At 37.3% G+C, this 26306-nt stretch overlaps 1 protein-coding gene across 4 annotated transcripts in view; it reads right to left on the bottom strand.

Moving 5' to 3' along the window:
- The window catches only part of LOC149073969 (E3 ubiquitin-protein ligase Mdm2-like), a 39039-nt gene extending 28922 nt beyond the window's left edge, over positions 1–10117 (bottom strand). For 2 of the 4 annotated variants that reach the window (XM_089247043.1, XM_089247045.1), the window contains exon 1: positions 9505–9591. In XM_089247043.1, the coding sequence (XP_089103169.1) occupies positions 9505–9554 (50 nt within the window). In that variant the 5' untranslated portion in view covers positions 9555–9591. Of the gene's footprint in view, positions 1–9504; positions 9592–9903 lie in introns of those variants that run through there. The other 2 variants (XM_089247044.1, XM_089247046.1) reach the window with 2 other exon arrangements.
- Positions 10118–26306: the final 16189 nt, after the last annotated feature.

Raw genomic sequence — 26306 nt, 5'->3', positions numbered from 1 at the left:
TCCCATCATTTTAGCTTAATTAGGGGAGTTGCAACAGCAATTTGAAATTATGGCAGTGGGGTGTTTTTTGGTGAATTTTGACAACTTCACATCGCCATATTTTCAAAATGGGTTGACGTATTTTAATGAAATTGGGTAGTTTTCTTTATCTACATGTAGGCTACCTCTGTGCCAAGTTTCATCAAAATCTGAGATGGGGAGTAAAATCACTGTGTTGACTTGACACGGAATGACCCCTATTGCTTTTTTCTAATTTTCATGTGACAAATTTCTATCCCATTCTTGTATCTTTCATGCTTCCTTAAATCTAATATTTAACCTCAAGACAGTTCAGTTTTCAATTGTTTGATAACCTGATATCAGTCATGTAACACTTTGCACATACTGTTTTGAATTTCAAAATTTTATATTTAATATAATTTTAATAATATAATAATATAATTTTAATAATATAATAATATAATTTTAATAATATAATAATATAATTTTAATAATATAATAATATAATTTTAATAATATAATAATATAATTTTAATAATATAATATAATTTTAATAATATAATATAATTTTAATATAATATAATTTTAATAATATAAAGTTTATTATTTGATTATAGAAGTTACCTCTTCATCAAATTGCAAAGTTTTTCACTTATAGTTATAAATAGGAGGTTTTGGACAGTTTAGGACAGGAGCAGGGTTGTTGGTTTTAACCAAGTGGTTTTTTAAAAAAAACCAGTTTGGTTTTTTTCAAAAAATCAAATAAAAGTGTGGCCTAAATATCATTTTTTCCTTGAAAAATATTATATTGGTTCATTATTAGCCAAATTTTTTCATTTTTACCACATTTTATATTCTTGGGGTACATTTTGATGGAATACCTTTAAATGGCATAAGATGGTATAAGTTGTTTTTTTCAAAAATTCTCATAAAAGTGGCCTGAATATATATATTTTTTTCATATAAAGTATCTTAGTTATTTAAAGTTTTATACAGAAGCCAAAATTTCTCATTCTTACTATATTTTCTAACCTTTGGCTATATTCTGATGCTCAATCTTTAGCAAATTCATGAATAAGGATTGCATCACATGTCTAAATGTAGTGGTGTATTATCTCACAGGGTTTCTTTTCTATTCACAAAGAAGCAGCAACAGTAGTAACACCATCATGCTAGGGGCAGGTGGTCCTTAAAGGACAAAGACCAGTGTACTAGTAGTTACATTACCTCAGACATTTTCATTTTCTTTCCCATAATAAGTAGCACATCTCCTACTGTATATCTCCCAGTCTTAAAATTCAATAGTTGTTTTTTATATACTTTCACTGTTAGGCCCAGTTAATCAGGGTTCTACTGTATAGTAGTAGTAACAGATTTATGAAAAATAATCAGCTATATACAGGGTAATTATAATTGAAGTTTTGATTTCAAACTATACAATAACAGGTACTGGTCAGAATGACTTGGAAATTTGCATGGATACTCCTGAAGCAATGGAAGTTTCTTTCGCAAAAGGAAAAAGTGCAAAATGTGCAAGTAGATGATGCTGTACTTGGAAAGCAATATAATCTATTTTGTACAACCACATCATTTCGGCACTTCCACAGCATCAGTGTATAGATAGAACTACTATCAAGATGCACATTGCAATACCAGCAAATCAGCTGAAGACCTATTTTGACAATAACTGGATGCAACTTCACCCTTGCAACTTCTGGCTGTAGGGAGTACATGAAAATGTTATGAACACTGGTCAGATTGCAAACTTTGGTGAATTGCAATCTCCAGCACATCCCCTATATGTTAGAAGTTCCTCAGGAATATTAATGTGGGGGCGTGTTTGGTTTAAAAAAAGTGAATTGCAAGTGCATCCACATCATGACATACTGATCTGTTGTTGAACAAGAATTTTTGTGCTTTCACCTCATAGCCAGAACACGGTGGACAACATATTTAACATTTCTTGAGTAAGTAGTAGTTATTTGTTCAATTACTTCATTTTTTGTGTGATGTTTATATGAATTATGAAATCGTGTAATGCTATAATTAAGTTATTATTTTGCCAAGACTGGCTATCGTTTCCATTCTGCAAGCAAATTTCCCACGTGTTGGATGATGTCATTAATTTAATATTTAGTATTTTTTCCCCCTTTACCAAATACAATTCTATTTCTTCAGGAATATGCATGTCAATTTTCAAGTCATTCTAACTATCGTTCTTTTTTTAGTGTTTTGAAATCAGAACCTTAGTTATAATCACCCTGTATATCGTAAATCATCACTAATAAATCTGAATTATTTATACTTCAATAAATACATTATATTCACCTAATTTTTATTATAGTTTTTGCAAAATAGCTTCCTAATTAAACATACTGAAAGTAACTGGAGAAGAAACCTGTATTTTATATGGTTAATAATAACATTAAGAATTTTCAAAGACAAAGTAATTCATTTAGTTAAAGGAAAAAATAACTAAATTGCAAAAGTTGGTTTTTGTTAAAAATGTAAGAAATATTTATTGATTAATTAATATGGGAATAGTGTTAATTAAATTTTTATTTTAATTAATTATTAAAAGTTTGAATGATTTTTCAGAAATTTTATTGTTTTTAACTATTACTAATTACTTACTTTTTACTAATTTTATTGTATTTTACTATTTAAAACAAAAAACCGGTTTAAATCAAAGTCTGGTTTAAACCAAAAAAAACCAGTTTTTTTTACCAACCTGGACAGGAGGGTTTTTATCGTACTGTCCAAAACCTTGCTAACCCTGGTACAAACTGTTTCCGAGACTTCATAATGTTTTTTACAAAATTTCAGAGCACACTATGGTGGTATATAATTTTAATTTTTTTCTAGTTTTTCATGTAATTCTCTGTCATGCAGTGTTTCTTACTTTGTTTCAGATGGTATCAAATTTTTTTTAAAAATCATTGTTTGTAGCAAAACATCAAAATCTGGCTGTCCCAGCTTCAAAAAAGTGTTAAACATGAAAGTGACTTGGTGTAAACCTGGAATTTTTTTTTTCAGAAAACTGGGAATCACATTTTATATATGTGCCATAGATGAATAAAACTGACAATAAAATTTTGAGAAATTTTTTTTTTTCATATGAAAAACTATTTTTTTGTTCGTCTTGAAACTTTTTCCATTTTAAAATGTCCACTCTGTTATGGGCATTTGGGAAATATATTTTTATACCAAATTAAATCTGATAACACTTTTGAGATCATTGAAAGGTTTAATTTTAATGCTTGATCAATAATTTTGGATTTGACTTTTGCAAAATAACTTAATATTCATTTTATGTCTTTAGTACCAGATTTTTCTCTGTCAGATGTCCACTCTGTTACGTCATTATCATATAAACATTCTCGCTCTAGTTGCATTACTACAAAGTAAGAATGTTACTATCTTTTGAAGCTTTAAAACCACTTGCAGTTTTCTCGGACTTGGCAAAGAACGTTCGGCTTGGCATCTTCTTCCAAAACAACCCAGTTTCGTCAGCATTAAATACTTGATCCGGGCAATATCCCTCGTCTTCAATAATTTTTGCTAACACTTTAGAATAATTTTTAGCGGCCGTTTCATCAGCGGATGCAGCTTCGTCCTTTATCTTAAGATTGTGAAGTGTGTGTCGTCGTAAAAACCTGACTAACCAGCCACTGCTTGCAGAAAATTTCGGGCTTCCAATGTGAGACGATGAACTAGACGGCTCTAAATCCTTCAGCTGATTATAAAACCGTATAGCTTTCTGTTTAATTAATTCTCTGATGCTCGTTTAGCGTTTTCGTTTGTGGCACAATTACTAGATTTATTTATTTCCCCTGCACGTTTTTGAATGCCTCTTATAGTGGAACCAAGAGCTGTGGATCCTTCACCTTCTGCTATTCGTTTTAAAATTGTAGTCTTAGTTTCTAAGAAAATTGCCTTTCTCTTCGATTTGTTTTTGCCCTTATTCATTGTCAGGGATTATGTCGAAAAATAAAAATCCTAAAAATTTATATTTGAATAGAAAAAATAATAAATTTACCTTCAATTTACGCTTTGAAATTAATCTTATCTTAATAGTCCAGGAATATGAAAGAACTTTGAATTATATACTTCAATACATATGTAATGCAATTGGCACACGCAATACTTATGTAATGTGATGAAATACCAAAAATCTAAAAAACTAAATGGCCGATCAAACCTACTAATTTTTTTTTATTGATAACTTTGTCAATTATGTTTTAATTTAATTGAAATTTTCATATACCGCACAAAAACAGGTTTGAGTGTATACAGTTGAGCAAGACCATTGTTCTCTGACCAGATTTTAAACATTTTACCAGACCAAAATTTAAACTATGAGGTGGGGGGCATGTTTTTGGAATTTGCTAAGGGGGTGAACATTTTGCAAAGGTTATACAGGAGTCCCTGGGTCACCTATCACATTTCACCCCGTTATGTCTTTAGTACCAGATTTTTCAAGTATGTCTTTATACCTGTGTGCTGTATGTTGCGGAATGTGAGAAGCTAATTTCGTTCTGCTTAGTGTCACTGAATTTGGAGCATGGACCTTCATCTATTTGGGCTCATTTGGAACTGATTTTGAAAGTGACGAAAGAAGAATATGAAATAAATGTGGTTCACTTTCTTTTCTGATGGACCTTGTGCTCAGTACAAACAAAAGAAAAATTTTTACTTATTGTACAAATATGTCGCAAAATATTTCAAGTGGTGTATACTTGGAATTCTTTTGAAGCAAACCATGGCAAAGGGGCAGTTGATGAGGACAGCTGATAGATTCGTTGCATGTGGGAATGACATATCAGATGCTACTCAGTTTTTCACAATTCTCAAAGATGCCACTAACGTAAAATTACACGAAATCAAAAATTAAGAAATAAAAAAATTTATACTGAATGATATACCTGTGCTGAAAGGCACTATGGCAGTCCACCAAATAGTAGCAACTGGCAATGGATTGCTAGGTGTCTCTTGCTTTTGTGAAAGAAATGCTTATCTCTGTGAATGCTACGAAAAGAAAACTTACTCTTGCCAAAGAAGTATAAAACTGGAAGTTCCATAATCGATTTCAGAGTTTAAATCTGTGGAAAACGACATTCAAGAAAATAGTGAAAACTGTCATAGATTCCAAAGGAAACAGCAATGAAGAAATGCCAACTGGTCTAATTAAAGCAGGTGTTCATATGGTCGTGAAATTTGAATCTGGTGGTGTATATAAATCTACATACAGATACGTTTTTGTATCCGAAAATGACATTGAAGATGATGGGGAGGTCAAAGTTACGTGTCTCAAAACTATGAATGATGCTAGGAAGCTGTTCAGAGCTGATGACAAAGATATCTCTTACATCCACTTTGAGCAGATTTTAAAAATTTTGCCAGAGCCAAAATTCAAACCAGGAGAGGAGGGAGTGTTTTTTGAATTTCCTCATAGCATGGATGTTTTTCAGATGTCGTAGAGGAGTCTCTGGGATACCTTTCATATTGTCTATATAATTGTTGAAAAAATAAGGTTATGGGAAGCATTTTTGCAGTTCACAGGCAAAAAAATTAAAAAGTACTTCAAACTAAGATGTTAAATTATAAGTTATCAACCCATTGTCTGCCAGAAATAAAAAAAATTAATTTTAAGTAGTTGAAAAAATGTAAAAAATAAACTTTTCTATATGCTATTTAAAAAAAATCATGAAAACCGATCAAAACGACAGAAAAAAAAAAATTGAATTTTTTAAACTACTTTTTTTAGCCCATGTGTAAGAAATAAAGCTGATTTCATTATTTTAATGGGTAAAAACAGCAGAAATAATAATATTTATTTTTTTACAGCGGTATTTCCGCTGTAAAAAAATAAACATAACATATCCATATTATAAACATAAATCCATTATTTTCAGTCATAAAACCCAAAAAATAAAATATTACAAAATAAAAGTGAAAAATATTTATGAAATATTAAACTTCAAGTCATTGGCTATAATTTGAGAACAATTTTATTTTGAAAATTCAACTTTGAATTTTTAATCTCAAAAATGTGGAATGTACACTTTTTTTGGGAATGACCCATATATTTTAGATTTATTATACATGTTAGCCAGTCAGGTGGTTACGACGGCATATGCTGTCACGCCCATTTTTAATATAATTACTTCAATTTTTGAAAACTAATTGGTAATTATTTCAATTATAATTTTTTTATGATTTTAAAAAACATTTAAGAACATGAGGAAGTCAGTTTAAATGTATTCATAAAAAATTTTAATCAGGAAAATTAATTTTATAAACTTCTTTAAAAATGACAAATTAATTAGAAAGCTGACTAGTTGATTCCTCACTGTTGATGGGTTTCTTTACAGCTTGTCTCTACCAGCATATTTAGCAATATGTACTAGTATATCTAGCAATATCTACTAGAATATCTAGCAATGAAAGTAACCGAACCAGGGCTTGACAAATTGAAAGAAATTCGGGCACCAGCTAAATTTCTTGGGAGCGAAACATGGTTTTTGCTCAAGAAAAATGCTTCAAAATAATGTGTTCTCTACTTCTCTGGACTTAATATCCCTTCCAATCTTGAGATGCACTGTCATAAAATCAGAAAATTTTGTACTATTCTTAAACTCCAATTAACAAATTGCATATACAAAAATTTTAGGAGCCAATTTCAATTTTCTAGTTGCCATGGCGATCTCACACCTGTGATTTGTTAAGCCGCAACTAAACCTAGTTAGTAAATTGACCTTTTTTTTTTGTAAATCTTTGGATTGAACATTTTTTAGAAATTAATTATTTGTTTGATTCACAGTCACAGATAATGATGTTGGGGTGGGTGGGGACAACTTCACGTTTTCACTCAAAAAAAGACCCAGATTTTACAGATAACCTAGGTGAATTAGAGTACCACAGCATCTCTGACGAACCTAGTATCCCACCGAGTCTGAGTGGTACAGTGGTAAGACGCTCGTCTTCCACTATGAAGGTTACTGTTAAGGTTCACGGGTTCGAATCCAGGCATAGAACGTCAGAAGCAAGTTCTTTACCTACTGAGCCTGGGGCAACCACCAATGGATGGAGTTTCCATTTCCCACCCAGCTCCACTGGTTGGAAATCGCTGTATGGCGATATATGACCAGAGTTGGTGTGCGGTAAAGTAGTATCTCACGAAGGTGGGCAGAAAGAATATCACACCAACACGCCTAGTATCACACCGAAGGCATGAGGAAAGAATCAAGCCAAAATGCACCAATTTGGTGTTGAAAAAATGCTTGGATGGTTATGACGGAAAAGTACAGTTCAATTGCAATCAAACAGAGTTGTCATATTTCACAATGGTTTAACGTTTGAATACAACAGACCATTTCCATAATAAGTACATATTCAGTAGACAGACTGAGTATAGGCTTATACAGCAAAGAGTAGTTCGTCAACTATAGTATATCAGCAAAAGAAAGAGTTACATAGTGAAAAGTGTCTTACTTTTTTGTGGAAAACACGTTATACAGTTGACACTTGTTTTCAAAATAAAGGATTAAGATTGAATATCAAAGACATATTTACAGGAAGACTAAGCAGGCTTTAGCCTAGGAAGGCAAATTTTAATAACTGGTTGTCAAGAACATCAAATTAGAACGGAAGAAGGGCAACAAAATTTAAATAGCCCACAGAGTGGAAAAGCTATTTTTTTTTCAAACGGAGCCAACTCAGGTCTATCGCCATAGGCAAATTACTACCTAGTGAGTTGTGCTGGAAGTGTGTGTGTATCTAACAGTGAGTGCATATCTAGTGTTGCATCTGATTTTTCAGTGCTGCCATATTTTTCAGAAGTGAAATGAGTGAAGTGCAATGACTGAATATTTATACTGTTTGTAGGTCTGCTGCCCTCTGTGTTGAGACTTTTTAATGGGGAGATCAGCTCGCATTTGTGCCCCGAAGTTGGGAGAATCATAGAAACTTCAGCCGACCACCACGGCGATGGTGGGGCTCAAAAACCAGGGTTACTGAAATGTGAGTCCATCACTATGACCACTCAACCACCACAGCGGCAGGTGGCCAAGCTATAAATCCACCTCTGTAGAGCATGCAGCAAAGACCAGTTTGCTTAATATAACTATCAGCAAATGAATGACTGTTACCTAGAGCAGGGCTTGACAAAGTCCATGCGCCAGGGGGTCTAAAAAGAACAGTATCAGTTTTTTCCCCCATATGCGATTGCTAATTTGAAGTCAAATTTTTTTTTATTTTGACAATGCATCTTAACACGGAAACTGGTCATAAGTCTCAGTAAATGAAAATTGTTTGTTTGGGTTTGAAGACTGTCTTCCGTTTGAGTTAGTTCTCAACATTGACATCATCAGGAGAATTGCTAAAACTGGATCAAAAGTCGTTTTATCAATTCTCCTGATGATGCTAACCACTAGTGTTAGGGAAACGTTGAGAACTAACTCAAACAGACGATGGTCTTCAAACCCGAACAAACAATTTTCATAAAATGATGGCTGCAAAAATCTTATCAACTAGTCCCAGTAAAGTTAAAAGAAAATTAATTTGGGCCGTTATTCTTAAGAAAAATCCTTGCTTAGCCTCTTCACACCCAAGTTAAAACTAATTAATGTTTTTTGATTGATTCATGTTTATTTCAATTCCTCAGACCAAGGAGTATGATATTAAGTATGTTTCTGCCACAAATGTGTATAGAAAAATGACCGTTTTAAACTCTGCCATTTTCAATGTGTGCGCGTGTGGATCCATACAGAGTTTCATCATCACAGATTTAAAAACGTATTGTATTGCATTTATACGTATGAATCCAATAATATTGGGTGTCCTTTAAAAAGATTTTTTTTAAAAATTAATTTGGGTCGATATCTTTATTATAACCCTCGAGTGTACATACATATACCTCAGGTCTTAATTTGGAAAATAAAATTATTAAAAACTGTTACGACAGGCAAATATGTAGTTTGGCTGATGACTAAATTAATTTTGGATTTTTCAAGCCCTGACTCAGTTAAAATATTGATTACATTTTTGTGGAAAAAGCTTACGTTAAATAAATAATACATAATTTACATTAAAAAATTTTGTGGAAAATACTGAGCTCAACAGTTGAAAATGTAATCATTTACTATGTTCTGTCAATATTACAAGGGTTTTGTTGTAAAAATATAATTAATTTTTTATTATAATGAAAGAAAGATTCGTAAATTTTGCATTGACTTGGCATTTGAATACAACTTCAACACACCATTATTCCTGAAAGGCAGGGCGGTCATTTCAACTTTTTCCGGGGGGGGGGGAAAGAGCATGTACTAAAGGTACGCATATATATATACCATTTGTACTTGTAGTGTATTTTCAAAAGCCGGGGGGGGGGGAGGCAACGGCCCCCTCTCGCCCCCCCCCTAAATGACGGGCCGGCTGAAAGGTTAAATTCTTTTTTTAAAAAAAAGGAATTTAATTAATAAATTCAGATAATTAATAACGAACCTGTAAAAATATTCAAAAAAGAATAAACCGGGTAATTTTTTTCGCAGCATACCGCGGATCCGTTTTTATCACAACTATCACATCGCGCACCACAAATGAAAATAAGCAGAATCCGCACATGTTCTTCAATCTAACGGACTCGCCACACATTTGTCGTCTGTTATATTTGTCTTTTGAAAATAAATCGTCTAATTATCAAAAAATATCCGAATAAGAGTTTACAGAAAGAAGATTAATGAAATGATGTAGAAGGAAAAAAAAAATGGTAGCTAAAAATATATACATTCCGTAATAAATGAATAAGCGTAAAGAAAAATATACGCATTCAACCAATATTTTTTATCAGATCTATCAACATAATTTATCTTTTAAAAAAGTGAAGAATCATAAGTAACTTACATTGTTAAAATATTTCTTTACAAAACCAACAAAATTTGTCTTAATTAATAGGTGCAAATTATAAATAAAGCGTCCTACTAGTTCGACAAAAATAATCGAGCACGCCGCTGCACGTTTTTCTAAGCGACAACCAATTCAAGTTTTTTTTGTTCTTGGCTCCACATTTGGCGAATTATTTTTCGAAATAGGCTGCTTTTTTCCCATGACGCCAAGTGCGGATCCAGAGACATTACCCATCGAGCTTATATTACTGGAGGGAGCATGACGTCAGCGGTCTTCGCCTTGGCAGTGCTGAGAACGGTTTCCCCCAACATCTTTCTCGGAAGACCACGTGACTCGGTGAAAACAAACACGATCCCCCATAGAGATCAACGTTAAAATTGCAGATTTTAGCATAGAAATGCGGAAATTTCGTAAGGTTTTCCGCCGCATCAATAATTTTAAAAGTTGTATTGAATTCTCGATTTTTGAAATATTGAGTTTGCTTAGAGATACGAAGCCAAGAAAATTAAATATAAAATAATGAGCCAGACCCAATTTTGAGGTGGATATCCATGCAATAACATTAATTTCAGCTTTTTATTTATATCTTCTCAAGCACGAAAATGAAAATTAATGGCTCCGTATTGTCGTATATTATCCAATTGCATGAATCCATATGGTTTAGGATGTTTTGGAATTAATTATGGGCCCATATAAACTGTATTGAAGAAATTCCGCAGCTTTAATCAAGCATTTTTTGAAGGAAAAACAGGCAGATCGATTCATTTCTGTGTTTCTTTAATTTAGATTTGTTCCTTTCATGAGAGGGGTCGCATGTGGCATTCCTTTCATGAGAGTAATTAAAGATAATTCCAGAATTAATGAAAGAGATACTTTCAGCATTGGCGAAATTGATAATTTCAAAATTAATGAAAGTGATAATTCCAGAATTAATGAAAGTGATAATTCCAGAATTAATGAAAGTGATAATTCCAGAATTAATGAAAGATAATTCAAAAATTAATGAAAGTGATAATTCCAGAATTAATGAAAGATAATTCAAAAATTAATGAAAGTGATAATTCCAGAATTAATGAAAGTGATAATTCCAAAACTAATGAGAGATAATTTCAGAATCAATGTAAGTGATAATTCCAAAATTAATGAGAGATAATTTCAGAATCAATGAAAAAAATAATTCCAGAATCAATGAAAGAAATAAAGAAATAATTCCATAATTAATTTCAAAACACCCTAAACTATATGGATTGATGCAATTGGATAATATAAGACAATACGAAGACATTAATTTTCATTTTCGTGCCTGAGAACACATAAATAAAAAGCTTAAATTAATGTTATTGCATAAATATCCACCTCCAAAGTGGGTCTGGCTCATTATTTTATATTTAATTTTCTGGGCTTCGTATCTCTAAGCGAACTCAATATTTCAAAAATCGAGAATTCAATTCAATTTTTAAAATTATTTATGCGGCGGAAAACCTTACGAAATTTCCGCATTTCTATGCTAAAATCGGCAATTTTAACATTGATCTCTATGGGGGATCGTGTTTGTTTTCACCGAGTCACGTGGTTTTCTTGCATTAGATGTAGACCACGTCGCGTCGGCTGGATGCTCCCTCCAGTAATATATAAGCTCGATGACATTACCTTCTATAGATATAAGGAGTATATATATCTCTAGGAGGTAAATATATATATTATATTATTTATTATTATATATTAGATCATATATATGATCTCTCCCCAGACGGCGATACAGGGCATTGCCCCCTCCCCCCACACCCAGCGTCAATGGTGGAGCCGACTGTATAATATATATTCATATATATGAATTGACATCATCATCATCATCATGTCCACCCTAGCCTTTAAAGTCTATCTTTGCCTATGTACCAGATCACTCGACTCGCACACATTTAAAATCACTTAATTGGGATGCTGTTCCAAATCACTCAAGTGGCAAGCGGCACATTCTCACTTCAATTAAGTGTGGTCTGCGGTTCATTTCCAGACCACTCAAGCGACCAAGGGCACGTTTACAGATCTGCAGTTGTGTTGTGTCGCAGGTCACTTATGTGGTCCACGGCACATTCTTACCTCAATTAAGTGTGGTTCACGGCACATTCTTACCTCAATTAAGTGTGGTCCACGGCACATTCTTACCTCAATTAAGTGTGGTTCGTGGCACATTCTCAATTCAATTATATGGTCCGCGGCACGTTTACTGATCACTTAGTCATGGCCTTTACAAGGATGGGGCTGACAGTGACAGGGCTCCAGTCCTGGAGCCCTTTCACATTTTCTTCACACTATAAATTCACTACAGAGTGGCCCATAAAAATTCTGGTCTGATGGGAGGGTGGGGGGGGGGGGGAGCCCGCCAAAGTTCCCAGCCTAGGGCCCTGCTCCAGGATGTAGGGGGGCCATGCACTCATCAATTAACATGGGGGCGCATTTACAGATCACTTAAGTAACCTGGGACGCTTTTTCACCACTTAAATGGATAGCTGCGCATTCTCACTTCAATTATGTGGTCCGCGACACATTTACAGATCAATTAAGTGACCCGCGGCACATTCTCACTTCAATTGAGCGACCCGCGATACATTTCTAGACCAATCAAGCGATCTGAGTCACATTTACAGAACACTTTAGTGGCCCACGATGTGTTTGAAAAACCAATGAAGTGGCCCTCAACGCATTTTCAAATCAATAAAGTGGCCCGGAGACTCGAAAAGGTTGAGCGCCCTCGTCCAAGATAATCTAAGAGGTCGTGTCTAGAGGAAATGGTCCCTCCTAAGGCCGGGATTACACTACAAAGTTTGATAAAAGATCTTTTACAAAACTTGAAAAAAACAACCAATAATAATGTTGGTTACATTAGCTCGAATGTAACCGATAAGCTTATTGGTTGAATTTTTCAAGTATTATTTGATTGTTTGTCACACCGCGGTCATTTTCTGCACACGAGAGCTAATTAGAACGGTGTACCTACTGGGGCCGCAACTAGGGGGGTGCAGACGGGTCTTCTGGTGCCTCGGTTGCCGGACTAGAGGGGTCACAAATTTCACTCTTTAACCTCACCTTCAACATTATGGGGGGCGCCAAAATGCGTGCTTGCCCCGGCTGACCAAGCATGTAGTTGCGGCTCTGGTACCTACAATTTACTGTCGATTCTGAAAGGCCATTCAAGTTTTATAAAAGAAGTTTATAAAATTTTTATAGTGTAATTTTAGGCTGGGATTACACTATAAAAGTTTTGTAAACGTGCTTTTATAAAACTTGAAAAATACAACCAATAAACAGATCGGTTGCATTTGCTCGAATGCAATCGATCGGCTTATTGGTTGTATTTTTCAAGTTTTATAAAAGAACTTTTAGAAAACATTTATAGTGTAATCCCAGCCTAAGGCCGCGATTACACTATAAAAGTTTTGTAAAAGCTCTTTGATTAAATTTGAAAAATTCCACGTTTCCATTAAGTTTTATAATCCCCGGCCTAAGGCCGGAATTACACTATAAAAGTTTGATAAAATCCCTTTTATAAAACTTGAAAAATGCTACCAATAAGATCATCGGTTGCATTTTCCAAAATGTAACCAACAATCTTATTGGTGGAATTTTTTACGTTTTATAAAAGATATTTTATAAAACTTGAATAATTCAACTAATAAGCGCATTGGTTGCATTCAAGCAAATGCAAATTCAATCAATAAGATCACCGGTTGCATTCAAGTAAATGCAACCGGTGATACTTTCCTGTGAATAAATTTAGTATACCCAACCGTACGAGCCTACAATATTTAATATTGTAATTTCCAGTCTTTTCTTAGATTAGATATGGTTACCCTAAGTATGAAGGTCTAATTTTTATTTCAACACACACACCACACACATAAGGATACTACTGATATCAATAAAAACATTTTTTCATTTAGTTTGAATTAAAATAATCAAGTCTACCTGCGGATCCCCCGTACCATCGTCACGGATCACCTCTGGTCTGGTTTAGGTGATCTGTGAGTATTCTGCGCGCCATTCTGGTGATCTCGAAGCGTGCCGCCAGTAACTTAAATAATATGCAAATGTACCATGATCCCCTTAAGTGAACTGGAGGCATGCCGCGGGTCGCTCAAGTGATTTGGAAATGTGTTAGGGGTCGCTTAAGTGATCTGCGTATGTGCCGTTGGCAGCTTAAATGATCTGGAAATGTGCCAGTGATTTTCGAGGGTCATTTGAGTTGATTATTTGTCACGGGCCATACTAGATGATTCTGAGGGCTACATTTGACCCACGGGTCATGGGTTGAGCATGTATGCAATACCAGAATTCATTCCTTTTACATATGTTAGAGCTTCAATTTGAAATAATAGTCGGATTTGTGTGTTTTAATGTTTTTTTTTTACAGTAAAAACATTTGCAATTACGAAATACAGTACTGTATAAAGTGGCAACAGAAAAGAGTACAAGATCATTCTTAGGCCGGTAGTACACTATAAAAGTTTGATAAAAGTTCGTTTATAAAACTTGAAAAGTGCAACCAATGGGCGGATTAGTTAAGTTCACTCGAATGTAACAGATGTGCTTATTGGTTACATTTTTCACGTTTTATAAAAAGATTTTTATCAAACTTTTATAGTGTAATACCGGCCTTAGAGTTATATTAAACCAGTTTTAGCATTCCTGCGTACATTCTACAGCTGAAAAAAACCTGTGGGAACATGTTTTCGGAATGAAAAAATACCAAACAAACATAAACACTCACGCAAAAGGGGAAAACAATGGCTTTCACGGAATCAGTAAGCGAATTGCAGAGATAAACATTTTTATTTATCATCATTGCCATGAGATATATTGACTCAATACATATATATTTCCATAAACACGAAGAGAAAAAGTTCACCAAAACAGAAATAAAAGATGAATAATAATAATAAAAATTATAGTGATGATATTAGTAATGATAATTATAAGGATAAGTGATTTCAATAATCATTGCTTTGTCGTTGAGTACGTTGCTGGTTATGTTGGTTTGCGATTCAAGTTCCGCTTTCATTACAAAGTGTGCTATATCACACCGAACATCATTACCATAATTAATATGATATGTGTCATGTCATGCTTTTTTCTTTCACATGGCCTTTCATAAATAATTCATTCTATATATGTCAGCCCTGCCGAGGGGGGTCATGCCGACCAGTACTCCCAACACACAGGGTCGAGGTACCCAGGGCGGGACATTGCACATATACCTTCACGGAGAAGTTAAAAGGTCCATTACCAGGGCCCTTGATGGATCTCACTGTTTCCTTGCTGCTTTAACATTGAAAAATTTACAATAGCGGAAGCCCAAGATGTATCCAGTCTGGGCCTCCCATAGAAATCTGGGAATTGGGTCCCGGGTCCTTGGTTGGGTGGCCCTGGGTTTTATTCATTGCTAAATGAATACAAATGAAAAATTTTCGTGTCTGTCACGGGGGGGATGTCCGACAAGCGTCCAGGTCAGGACCCCCCGTGGAAAAGTTGACAGGTTTCATTTCGGGGGGCCCAGGATGAATCTTAATGTTTTTGTTTTTTAACATTGTGAAATTTGCAATAGCAGAAACCCGAGATAAAGCCATTCTATGGCACCACTAAAAGTATGCGAATTGTGTTGGATAATTGGTTGGGGCCCTAGATTTTATTTGTTGTGAAAATAATAAAAATGAAAATTTTTCGTGGCCCTCTCACAGAATAGATGCCCGACAATGGTCTATGTCAGCCTCCCCCCCCCCCCCTGAGAAATTTGGCAGGTTTCATTACGGGGCTCCTGGATGAATCTCAATGATTTTCACTGTTTAATAACGTCACTTTTCCCAGTCTCCACAATAGATGCCGCTACTATACTGATCGCTGCTAAAAAAAAACCACAACAACAACAACAAACCGGCCATAAAACAATAATTTTTCTGAACTGAAACAAAACTGCATAAAAAAAGCAAAAACAGAAAAAAAATTCTGTGAATTTCGACGGCTATATTGGTCATTGCGTGTGGAAAAAACCCTCTATAAAACACTGATATCAATGAAGAGATGACCATATTTGCTTTAGGCTGACCATATTTTCTCGGGAAAAATACAGGAAATCGGGCTTGAAAATACGGGAAAATACGGGAGATTGCCAATTATCACCAAAAATGATGCCAAAAGTAAGCAAAGTTGCCAACTCATACTAAAATCATAGAAAATCGCCAATCGCGGGAAATGAAGCGCCACTTCAAATTGCAGCGAATTAAAATAAAAAACACGATAAATACGTGAGATCAGTATTCTTATTTGTAGTCGTAATTGTTGTAATATAATTTCTCTGAGTTGGGAAGATAATTTTATTCTTTGACTTGATGAATAAAATGACGAATAAAAAGCCAAGTTGGCTTCGTTGAAAATACGTGGGATATTTTTGCAAAAAAGTCGGGACCAGGGCCGCAACCAGATGCGTGGTCACCCGGGGCAAGCGCGCATTTTGACGCCCTTTTGTAATGTTGAAGGAAAGATTTCAGAATGAAATTTGCGCCACCTCGGGTCTAGCGCCCTTGGCACGAGACCTGTCTGCTCCCACTAGTTGCGGCTCTGGTCGGGACAGCCAGAAAAACGGAAAAAACTGGGACTGTCCCGGGAAATACGGGGCGTATGGTTATTCCTGATACAGCCTAATGTTTCAGAGTGGAAAAAAATTTACCCACCAAACTACCCATTAACCGATGGTTGGTGGGGAAAATTTCTCCAGAAAGAAAAGGAAAATAATTCCGAAAACACACCGGAATAGGAGGACAAAAGGGTTAATTTTCTGTAACGTAGGAGGACACTTCAAACGACATCAAAGCACCTTTAGGAGGACGTCTAGTAACCCTAGTGTACTGAAGGTGGAAAGGAGAGGGGATGCAAAAACAAAGAAAACGGGATGCAAACAACACTCAATGCTGTTTCGTAGTGGTACCCTCTGCTGTGAAAATTGGGAAAAGTGACGTTGAAAAGGGTGCACGACATAACAAATATGGATGTCATATATTTTTAAAATACAGCAACCCAATTACAAATGCAATCACAAAAACTAAAAACCATATCTACATGATTAAATATTATACAATGTCCATAAAAAATATTCACGGCTAACTTATTCTAAGCATGGATAGCCTCCCGATCTACCCCAATGTGTCTATCGCATTCCTCTCTAAACGTGTCAATAGGGAGGAGGACAAAATGGAGAACTTTCCCCGAAACGTAGGAGGACGCTTGAAATGACATCAAAAAGGAGGGCATGTCTGGTAACAATATACGCTTAGACCACACCACCTTGTTAAAGGGGCCGTTCAAGTATTACGTTAGCAGATTTTTAGCCATTTTTGACCCCCCCCCCCCCCGCGTAAGCAAAATTTCGTGTCTTTGATGCAAAAAATATTTAAAGAAAATTAAAATTTTGGAAGAAAATACTTTTATATATATTATTATAATCAATTTCTCTGTTAATTTCAATGCTATTTGAAGGCTAAGAACTCAAAATTCATTTTTAAGAAATTCATTGCGATCCACCCTTTAAGGAAGCCATATATAAAACCCATAGTCCGTGCTCCAAATGTGGCCCTCGGGATCTGATGTGCCTATCTCAAACCTAATTTTGTGAAAATGTGCCCCTATAAGTGGATATAGTGGATCTCATTTTGGATATCATTTACAGATCGCCTAAATGAGCCATGGCACAATTCCAGAGCATTTAAGCGGCCCGTGGCACATTTCAGATCACTCAAGTAAGCCCGTGGCAAATTCACAGGTCACTTAAGAGACCCGCAGCACAGTTCCAGAACAGTTAAGTGGTCCGTGGCACATTTAGAGGTACGTTGTCCCTTGAGTGATATGTGACCGAGTTTTAAAGCACTTAAGCTGCCTCCAGTGCAGTTCTGCATCACTCAAGTTACCCGCGGCACAGTCCCAGATTACTTAAATGATCCGTGGCATAATTACGGATCACTTGAGTGACACACAGCACAGTTCCAGAGCACTGAAGTCGTGACACATTTCTAGATCCTTCGAAGGATACGTCCGAAATTCGGTCTTTGGCCGGCCCCTACATATTCATCCTTTTTTCGATCACTGTGACTCGGGGTCATCGCCGCGTTGGCGAATTTTTTTATGATAATTATTATGATAATTATGGCCATTTATAATTAGCCATAGCTAACCATAGTTATTATTGTTAGCTATGGCAACCCTAACGTTCAAAGGAATCTGAATATCGATATATAGTGATATATATAAAGAGATACGGAACGACGTATAGGGCTGGCCATTGCCCGGCGAAAGCCCGAATTTCGAACATTGTCCGGGTCAACTAGGCTGGCCACTTCGTGACGCTTCGCGAAGCGGCCATTTCCGGGCTTTGGCAGTAATATATATATACAATGCAACACCCCACTCGCCCCTCCTTCGGAAGGCCTCAAATCTCGTATATACGGGACAACACAACAGGGCCGTCTTAAGAGTATCGTGGGCCCCGCGCAAGTGATTTTGCTGAGGCCCCACCTTTCCAATTGTCGAAAATTTCGACCAGATCTCATTTTTGTGAGGCCCTTTTTCTTTTTAGGCCCCCGGGCTGTCCGGGTGCGCCTGTGTGTTAAGCCGGCACTGCCAAAGCCTCCTAGAAGTAGTATCTAAGAGGCTTTGGCACTGCGGGACAACTGGAAACTTTCAGTGCTTCCAATATTTTCTTTATTTCGGCGACTCTTGCATAAGGTGCTGCCATCTATATTCCGATTAATTAAATATGTAGCTCGGAATCTATCAGACGAAGCCAAAAAATCTCTTTTTATCTCGCAGTATATACATATAGTTCCCAAACTTTTTTCCTTCCCGCAACCCCAGTGCAATGCGAATTACCTTCTCGCAAAGGCATGGGGAGGGGGGGGGGGGGGGGGGGGGTTGGACGATGACGACTTCGGGGCCTAGTCACCCCCCCCCCCTCTCTCCCGAAATGGGAGAAAATAACCAAAACAAGGGAAAAAGATCGCCTAATTTATTGTTCCATCACTTTGGTCCCCCACGAACGAAATTTCTGGCTACTCCCCTGCCTTCTCGTACCACCTTGGATGACACATTTTTGATATATTCGAAAATTCAGGTTTCTTTCTGTCATTGATTACATTAATTATCCGATAATTTAAGATAATTCAAGAATTAAAAATTCAGTTATAAAAGAATTCATAGAAATTCTATGAATTCTTTTACTCATTGTTTAATGTAATTTCGACTATGACTAATATTTAATTTTGACTTCATTTCTTTTTTTTTTGGAAAATTATTGTGTTAAATTCAAACTCAAAAATGAAAAAAAACCCACTATTTTTAAAAAAAAATTTGAAATGTCTAAAAAAAGATTCATTATATAGTTCTTCACTTACTGATTAGAGCCGTAACAACTATAAATTAAGGAATCCGACCAAAGCCGCAACTAGTGGGGAACAGGCGGGTCTCGTGCCCCGGGCGCTGGACCCTAGGGGGGCGCAAATTTCATTCCGAAACCTCTCCTTCAACATTACAAGGGAGGTGTCAAACAGGGCCGTCTTAAGAGCATCAAGGGCCCCCGGGCCAAGTGATTTTTTTGAGGCCCTACCTGGTAAATTCTAGAAAATTTTTACCAGATCTCGTTTTTGTGAGGCACTTTTTCTCTTGAAGTGCCCGGGTGGGCCCATGCGTTAAGACGGCACTGGCGTCAAAATGCGCGCTTGCCCCGGGTGACCAATCATCTAGTTGCGGCCCTGAATCCGACTACGTTGAAAACGTCATTTTGGAAGAAAATATCGATTTTTATTTATTTATATGTTTTATGAAAGCCCTATTCTTTGTGATTACGCCTTGTTTTGTTTATATTACGCTCAGAACCGAAGTTACGTCTACTTAAGTGTTGCGTTTGTACATACAAGTAATTCGTGAATAAAAATTTTTAACGTGTTTTACGAACAATATTTTTGACATTTTGCTTGAATTTGTGACATGATTTCTAAAAATCAATTCATTGTATCATTACGAAATTTTTATATGATATTTTGCTATATATTGCTTAGGTTATGAACAGAAATCTAAGGTGTATTACATATATTTTTTGAATCGCATTGTTTTGTAGACGAAATAAATGTAGGATGAAATTTCGATAAATTCACACGTACGTTAACGTGTCTGGGTGTAACTTATGAGCATATCATGCAATCCGTCAAATTTTGCTTCGTAACCTGCACCACGACTATCTAAATATATTGTGAAAATAACAAAACATTTCATTGACAAAACTTTTTTTTCAATCGTGTTTCGAATATTACGTGAATTTTGCTTGAAATTTAACATAAAGATGACCTTTTTCGTAGGAAATGACATTAGGTGGACGAAAATTTGTTACTTTTTTCACCATTTCGAGGCACCTTTCTATCGCAAAAAAATGCTATTAAAGTTCACTCCAGTACCGTTTTATAGAAAAGTGCTCTCGAATGTAGTCGGATAATTTGATGTTTTTTTGACACTTGACTGAATTTTTTTGACGTTTTTCCTGAGTTATGCGTGTTCACGACAGCATCAAATCTAAGCACAACATGCGATAATAACACGAGGTACCAATGTAAACAAACCACGAAATAGTTTAAGTATTAAATAATGATATTTTTTCTCAACCGAAATGGAAAACAAATACGATCGCTAATCGAAAAAGAAACTGTTTTACAACACATTATTCTTATGGCCGGTATTACACTATAAAAGTTGGATAAAATCCCTTTTATAAAACTTAAAAAATCCTAATAATGAAGCTCATAGGTTACATTCGAGCAAATGCAACCGATAATCTTATTGGTTGAATTTTTCAAGTTTTATAAAAGGACTTTTAGAAAACTTTTACAGTGTAATACCGGCCTAAGACACATTTCTGCAAGCAGAAGTCAAAATATTGGTACGATTCAATTTTTTTTAGAAATTGAAAAATTTAATTTCTATCACCATTTTAATTTTCCTGAATAATCAGTCAACATGTTGTAATTTTTTTTCCATCTCGCACCTCCAAAAATGCCCTCTCGCACCCCCGGTTGGGAACCACTGCTCTATCATAACGAATGATCTTTTCTTTTCTATATACATGGGTCTCGGGGCCTGATTAACCATAAAGCAAAATAAGCATGTGCTTAGGGCACCAGGGGAAAGGGGGCATCACAAAAAATGATCAAGCAGTACATTGTTTTGAAATATACTACAGTCGAATCCCGTTATAACGAACTCCAAGAGACCGGAGAAATCCCTTCGTTATAAAGGAATTCCAAGTTTTTTGCATCGTGGCTCTATGTAAACTACTCTGGGAGGATTAGAAAAGTGTTCGTTAAAACGAGATTTTCGCTATAATGGTACTCGTTAAAACGGGATTCGACTGTATTTTTTTCTTAGCATCAACCATCCAGTAGAACAGTATTTCTCAAAGTGGGCAATGTCACCCCTTGGGGGGGGGGCGATGGAATGGTCCGGAGGGGCGATAGAAGCAATGGGTATAACATAGGATCCTATGGGTTAGCTTGTGTTGGGAGGGGGGGGGGGGCGATGAAAGAAAAAAATTCTGAAGAAAGGGCGATGGAAGAAAAAGTTTGGGAAACTATGCAGTAGAGCAGTGCTTCTCAACCGCCGGGCCACGGCCCGGTACTGGGCCCTGACCTCATTCATACCAGGCCGCGAGAGTGATTAGTGTTTCATTTTCTCTTATTCATTTTCCGTTGGTCATGTATTTGACCGGGCCTTCGACTTACAAAAATGAATGAAACTGGGCCGCGGGCTCGAAGACGTTGAGAACCACTGCAGTAGAGTATATACTATGGAGTTACTATGAACATAGTAAAAATTTAAGAGCACTTTTGATTGCACAATTGAAGATTTATAGCGAAAGGCTGACTACAGATAGGTCCGCAACTGAAGGAGAGTAGTATAGAGGGTGGGTTCTCCGGGCACTGGACCAGGAAGGGAGTCGAGTTCACTATGTATCCGTTAAAAATTACGGGACGGGGTTGCCAAAATGGATACAGACCCCCCCCCCCCCCAAGTGACAGACCACATTTTATTTTTTCTAGTTGCGGCCTTGAGCAGAGGCGCAATTATGGTTTTGCCGCCTCTGTGGGCTACATGAATTTTTCCGCCCTTCTCCCATTCTAGTCGAATTTTTTGACTACTCTTTCCTCGAACCAGTGTGCCTTTTCAGGGCCCCCGGGGCAGACTTTTGCTTGGGACCCTTCTTGAAAGGGTTATTATATAAAATAAGTGTAAATTTTTTGGGTCCCTATTCGTCTCGGGGCCCTGGGGCATTGCCCCAGCCTAGTTACGGCCCTGCCTCGAATTCGCTATCCTGTGCTATAATCTGCTTGGTATACCCCCTACTCCTGCAAGCATACTCGTGTCTCTATTTCACTCATTTTTGGTCACTCCCCTGCTTACGCACTCTCTAAGTCATTCTTTTAATCATTTGCATGCTTGTACACACTCTAGGCCGCTCTTTTGGTCGCTCACTGACGGTTTACGAAAATGCTACTGACATTTCGTTCCCGACATCTCGCCCCCGGTGCATTTGGTTCTCGGAAATTTTGTCCCTGACATATTTCGCCCCGGACAATACATCTGTCCTGACCGTATGAGCCACCCAGTGAGTGATTATATAAGGGACCCTATCAGTGATCAAGTGAGTTGCACATTTACCCCCTGACATTTCGCCTGTCCTGACCGTATAAGCAACCCAGTGAGTGACCCTATGAGTGATCAAGTGAGCTGGGCATTTACCCCCAACATTTCACCTGCCCGACCGTATGAGTGTATGAGTAATTGTATGAATGATGGTATGAGTGACCCTATGAGTGATCAAGTGAGGTGGACATTCACCCCGACATTTCACCTTCCCTGACCAAATGAGTGACCACATGAGTGAACATATGAATGGTGGTATGAATGACTAAATGAGTGATCGTCTGAGTGATTAAGTGAGTTGGACATTTACCCCGTTACATTTTGCCTGCTCTGACCACATGAGTGAAAATATGAATGATGGTATGAATGACTAAATGAGTGATCGTCTGAGTGATTAAGTGAGTTGGACATTTACCCCGTTACATTTTGCCTGCTCTGACCATATGAGTGACCAGGTGAGTGGCCTATGAGTGATCAAGTGAGCTGGAATTTACCTCCGACATTTCACCTGCCCTGACCGTATGAGTAATTGTATGAATGACCATATGATTGAACTATGAATGACCATATGATTGAACTATGAATGATGGTATGAGTGACTAAATGAGTGATCAAAGTGAGTTGGACATTTTCCCTATAACATTTTGCCTGTCCTGACCGAATGAGTGAACATATGAATGATGGTATGAGTGACCAAGTGACGGTCACTTAGTCACTCATTCGGTCATGCACTTGGTCACTCCTACGGTCACTCCCTTGATCCTTCATATGGTCATTCACTCAATCATACAATAGCACACGTTCACATACTCATACAGTCAATCACTCGGTCACTCATAGTGCAAATCACTCACTAACTTGGTCACTCATACGGTCAATCATTTTATCGTTCACATGGTCATTCACTCAATCACGCAATCGCTCACGTTCACATACTCATACAGTCACTGACTTGGTCATTCGTTTAGCTACTCACTCGGTTAACTATATGATCTCTCACTTGGTCTCTCATACGGTCACTCACTTGGATATTCATGCGGTCACTCACTTGGATATTCATGCGGCCACTTGAGTATTCATATGGTCACTGCTTTGGTCATTCATGCGGTCACTCACTTGGATATTCATGCGGTCACTTGAGTATTCATATGGTCACTGCTTTGGTCATTCATGCGGTCACTTGAGTATTCATATGGTCACTGCTTTGGTCATTCATGCAGTCACGCACTCATATAGTCAATTGCACCCTCACACATACGGTAGCTCATTTAGTTACTCATTTAGTCACTAATTCAGTCACTCGCTTAATCATTTATACGGTCACTCACTCATACAGCCAATATCACACTCATTTGGTCACTCATACGGTCACTCACTCATACAGCCAATATCACACTCATTTGGTCACTCATACGGTCAATTACCCACTCATATGGTCACTTACTTAATCACTTGATCACTCACACAGTCAGTCACTCATACATTTAGGTCAGGGGAAAAATATCAGGTGCGAAATTTTCGGCGGCGAAACGTAAAGGGGACGAAACGTTTCAGGGGTGAAATTTCCGGATACCCTCACGGACATGGTTTCTTGCTTTACAGGTCATTCTTTTAATCATTTACACGCTTGCACATGCTGTAGCTCACTCTTTTGGTCATTCACATGCTTTCGCCCCTGGAGGGGCACTATATAAAAAACATTTTTTTTGGCCAAACTAACTTCATATACTCGGTACATAGGACTCATACAAATGTATTTTGCAAGTATTCTTTTATTTTCATCAAAATCCAGCCAACAACAGGCAGGGCCGTCTTAAGAGCATCATGGACCCCCGGGCCAAATGATTTTTCTGAGGCCCTACCAGCAAAATTTTCGAAAATCTCAACCAGATCCCATTTTTGTGAGGCCCCCTTTTCTTTTGAGGCCCCCGGGTCATGCCTTAAGACGGCACTGACAACAGGTGGTCTCACATCGGGGACACCGCCCACCTAGAACCAGGGGCGTCGGAAGTGTTTCGAGCCTGTGGGTGCTCATCTTGAGTTCCATATAGGAAATTTCGATTTCTGAATCAATTCTGTGGGTGCTCGGACCTGTTTTACAAATTTTCGTGGGTGCTCGAGCACCCACAGCACCCCCGGCTCCAACGCCACTGCCTAGAACACTGAAAGTTTCCCTAGGTTGTAATGCAGGAAATGTAACATTTTGTTCGAAAAATTCCCTTTCCACTAATTTCGTAGCACAAAATGATCAACATATACGCATACTGATAGCCAGTACATCTCTTTCAATGAGATGGCAGTGTAAATTTTCGTTCTTGAGTGGCGTATAAATTTGTTCGAAATGCCAAATTTTCCATCAGTGACACTGAAAAAAAAAAAGAAGAAGAACATCGAGATCGGCGATGTATCCAGCATTGTTAGAATTTCCCGAGATGGTCCCACTCAGTGATGGTAACCTCTTACAGCAAAATTTCCCTCAAAAATTTCCCTTTTGATTAAATATTTCCATGTATATGTGCCGAAAAAATGTGCTGCCATCTAGCGGGGAAAATACGTAATCAAGTATTTTACAATAAAAAAGTATTACACTGCATTAATTTTTTTTATTTTTTCGAAAAATTATTTTGTTTGATGCACTCTCAAAATTTCCCACTTGCACAAATTTTGGCCAATTTTTCCCACGAGTTACCATCACTGGTCCCACTACTTCCTTGAAATCTGGGTTTTGGTTCTTGCTTTTTTCTCCCTAACCATCTGAATTTTCTAGAAGATTCAGGCACTGGGGGAGTGTATACCAGGGGCGTAGCCAGAAATTTTGGGGGGGGGGGGCAAAGTGATAAAACAGTAGATTTGGTCTTTTTCACTTTTTTTCGGTAATTTTCTCACATTGCAGGGGGGACCAGACCCCCCTCGCCCCCCCTCGCTACGCCCTTGGTGTATACAGCAGCATCATTATCGTTATCATCCATGCAGTAAGCTTTGCTTTAATTTATTTATCTGGGGCAGGGACGTCGGAAGTGTTTTGAACCTGTGGGTGCTCGTCTCGAGTTTCGTGTGGGAAACTTTGATGTCTGGATCAATTTTGAAGGGGGGGGGGGTGCTCGGACCCGTTCTACAAATTTCCGTGGCTGCTCGAGCCACCAATAAAAGTAATAAATGCATAATAGTCGGGGGGGGGGGAACTCAAGGCAAAAGAAATTCCAGAAAATAAAGTTAAAACAATAGAGTTCTAACCCCCGAAACTCCTCCACAAATACACATCCGATATGTTTCAACGCCATTGCTGCGGTCACTCATTTTCTAGTAAACAAGAAGGGAGAAAATGAAGAAAAACAAGGGGTCGCTTCGTCTCAGAGTGGTGGTTTCATCATAGGCGGATATAGACTTGGAAGTCTGGGGGAGGGGTGGCACGATGATGATGATTCATTTATACATATTTCATCTATACATACATCAATTCATCTATACATATATGCATTAGATCAGTCCACTTCACCTTTGATGCTGGGGGGGGGGCGTGCCCCCCTCCGCCCATGGGTTTCATACTGACGACACTTGCGGTGTCTTCAGTATGGAAACCACCTTGGGGCCGTTCAAGTATTACGTAAGCAAATTTTTAGCCATTTTTGACCCCCCCCCCCGTCAGCAAAATTTCGTCAGCAGCTCTGCCC

This window comes from Pholcus phalangioides, unplaced genomic scaffold (genome assembly GCF_987345545.1).
Source record: "Pholcus phalangioides strain wild (caught in Gottingen) unplaced genomic scaffold, Ppha-v1.0 ptg000017l_1, whole genome shotgun sequence".
Lineage (NCBI taxonomy): Eukaryota > Metazoa > Arthropoda > Arachnida > Araneae > Pholcidae > Pholcus > Pholcus phalangioides.
This window is presented reverse-complemented; position numbering and strand designations above follow the sequence as displayed.